This window comes from Microtus ochrogaster, chromosome 24, assembly GCF_000317375.1.
Source record: "Microtus ochrogaster isolate Prairie Vole_2 chromosome 24, MicOch1.0, whole genome shotgun sequence".
NCBI lineage: Eukaryota > Metazoa > Chordata > Mammalia > Rodentia > Cricetidae > Microtus > Microtus ochrogaster.
This window is the reverse complement of record NC_022024.1, coordinates 9,799,705-9,800,932: the sequence shown is the minus strand read 5'-3', so window position 1 is coordinate 9,800,932 and position 1,228 is coordinate 9,799,705. Positions and strand designations below refer to the sequence as shown.

Sequence of the window (1,228 nt, the reverse complement as noted above, 5' to 3'; positions counted from 1 at the left end):
AGACTTGGATTTGGTTCTCAGTACTCAAACCGAGGTGCACAACCATCTTTACTCCAGTTCCAGGGAGTCTGGTGCCTTCTGACCTCATGGGCACCAGTCATGCATGTGGTGCACATACATGTAAGCAAAAGGCTTATATGTACGTCTAAAAACGTTCAATAAAAAGGATAAATGCCACACAAAAGTCATAAAAGTTATTCAAACAAAACCCCTTTATCAACAACCTGCTAATTAAATGATTTGATTTATCCAGACAGTGCTTAAAAAATACATGTAATCTTGAAAAAAAAATAGCTCTGGAAACAGCTTTTGGTAAAGCTATCATTTCTCTATTAGACAGCAAATGACTCCAAGTGAGAACTCTAGAAGCTAAGATGCTGCTGATAAAGTGTGGAAGATGAAGAATACTATCAACACTACCAATTGATTAAAATGTCAACAACAGCTGCACCGTGAATGGTTCTTAAAGACAAACTTTTAAGCAGGGATGGATGGGAGCCGACCAAATCTTTTCCGTATTTGGTACACATACATACCTTCATCTAAATAGGAGTCTGCCAGACTCCCACCTAGTTTCTTGATGACATGAATGGCCTCCAGATTACCAGAACCCTTCAGTCTGAGAACAGCTTCTACAGCTAATTGAGTAAAGTGGTCCTTGTGATGAGTAAGGAGTTTTGAGGATAATGTCGTTCCTGCAATATTCATTAAATCTTGCCGGAATCTGACTTCATCAGAACTAATGGAACCAATCAAAAAAGAAAGCCCACATGTTATTGAAATTATTCAAACATATTAAGCATAGTTTAATTTTCAAAATTTATCTAAGTACTAGACTCTAACCAGACCTCTAATGTAAGCAAAATCAGGAAACATGTAAATAAATGGGACACCATGCTTCCCATCAAACTGCCAAACAGGGTAAAAAGCATAAATAAGCAAGACTATCCTATGTTGTCAAGAATGTGGGGAAACAACCATGTGCGACATACTCAGCACAAATAGAAATCGTTTCTGGCTGGGCAGTGGTGGCGCCCATCTTTAATCCCAGCACTCAGGAGGCAGAGACAGGTGAATCTCTGAGTTCAAGGCCAGCCTGGTCTACAGAGCAAGTTCCAGGACAGGCTCCAAAGCCACAGAGAAACCCAGTCTTGACAAAACAAAAGAAGAAATCGTTTCTGGAGATTTGGTAATATACATAAGAGTAAACTAGCCGGGCGATGGTGGC

The 1,228-nt window shown here is 39.8% G+C and overlaps 1 protein-coding gene across 1 annotated transcript in view; it reads right to left on the bottom strand.

Annotated features, from left to right (window-relative positions):
* Cct2 (chaperonin containing TCP1 subunit 2) overlaps positions 1-1,228 on the bottom strand; it is an 18,086-nt gene that overhangs the window by 11,744 nt on the left and 5,114 nt on the right. The window contains exon 7 of the mRNA XM_005358031.3: positions 537-739. Within this exon, the coding sequence (XP_005358088.1) occupies positions 537-739 (203 nt within the window). The remainder of the gene's footprint in view (positions 1-536; positions 740-1,228) is intronic.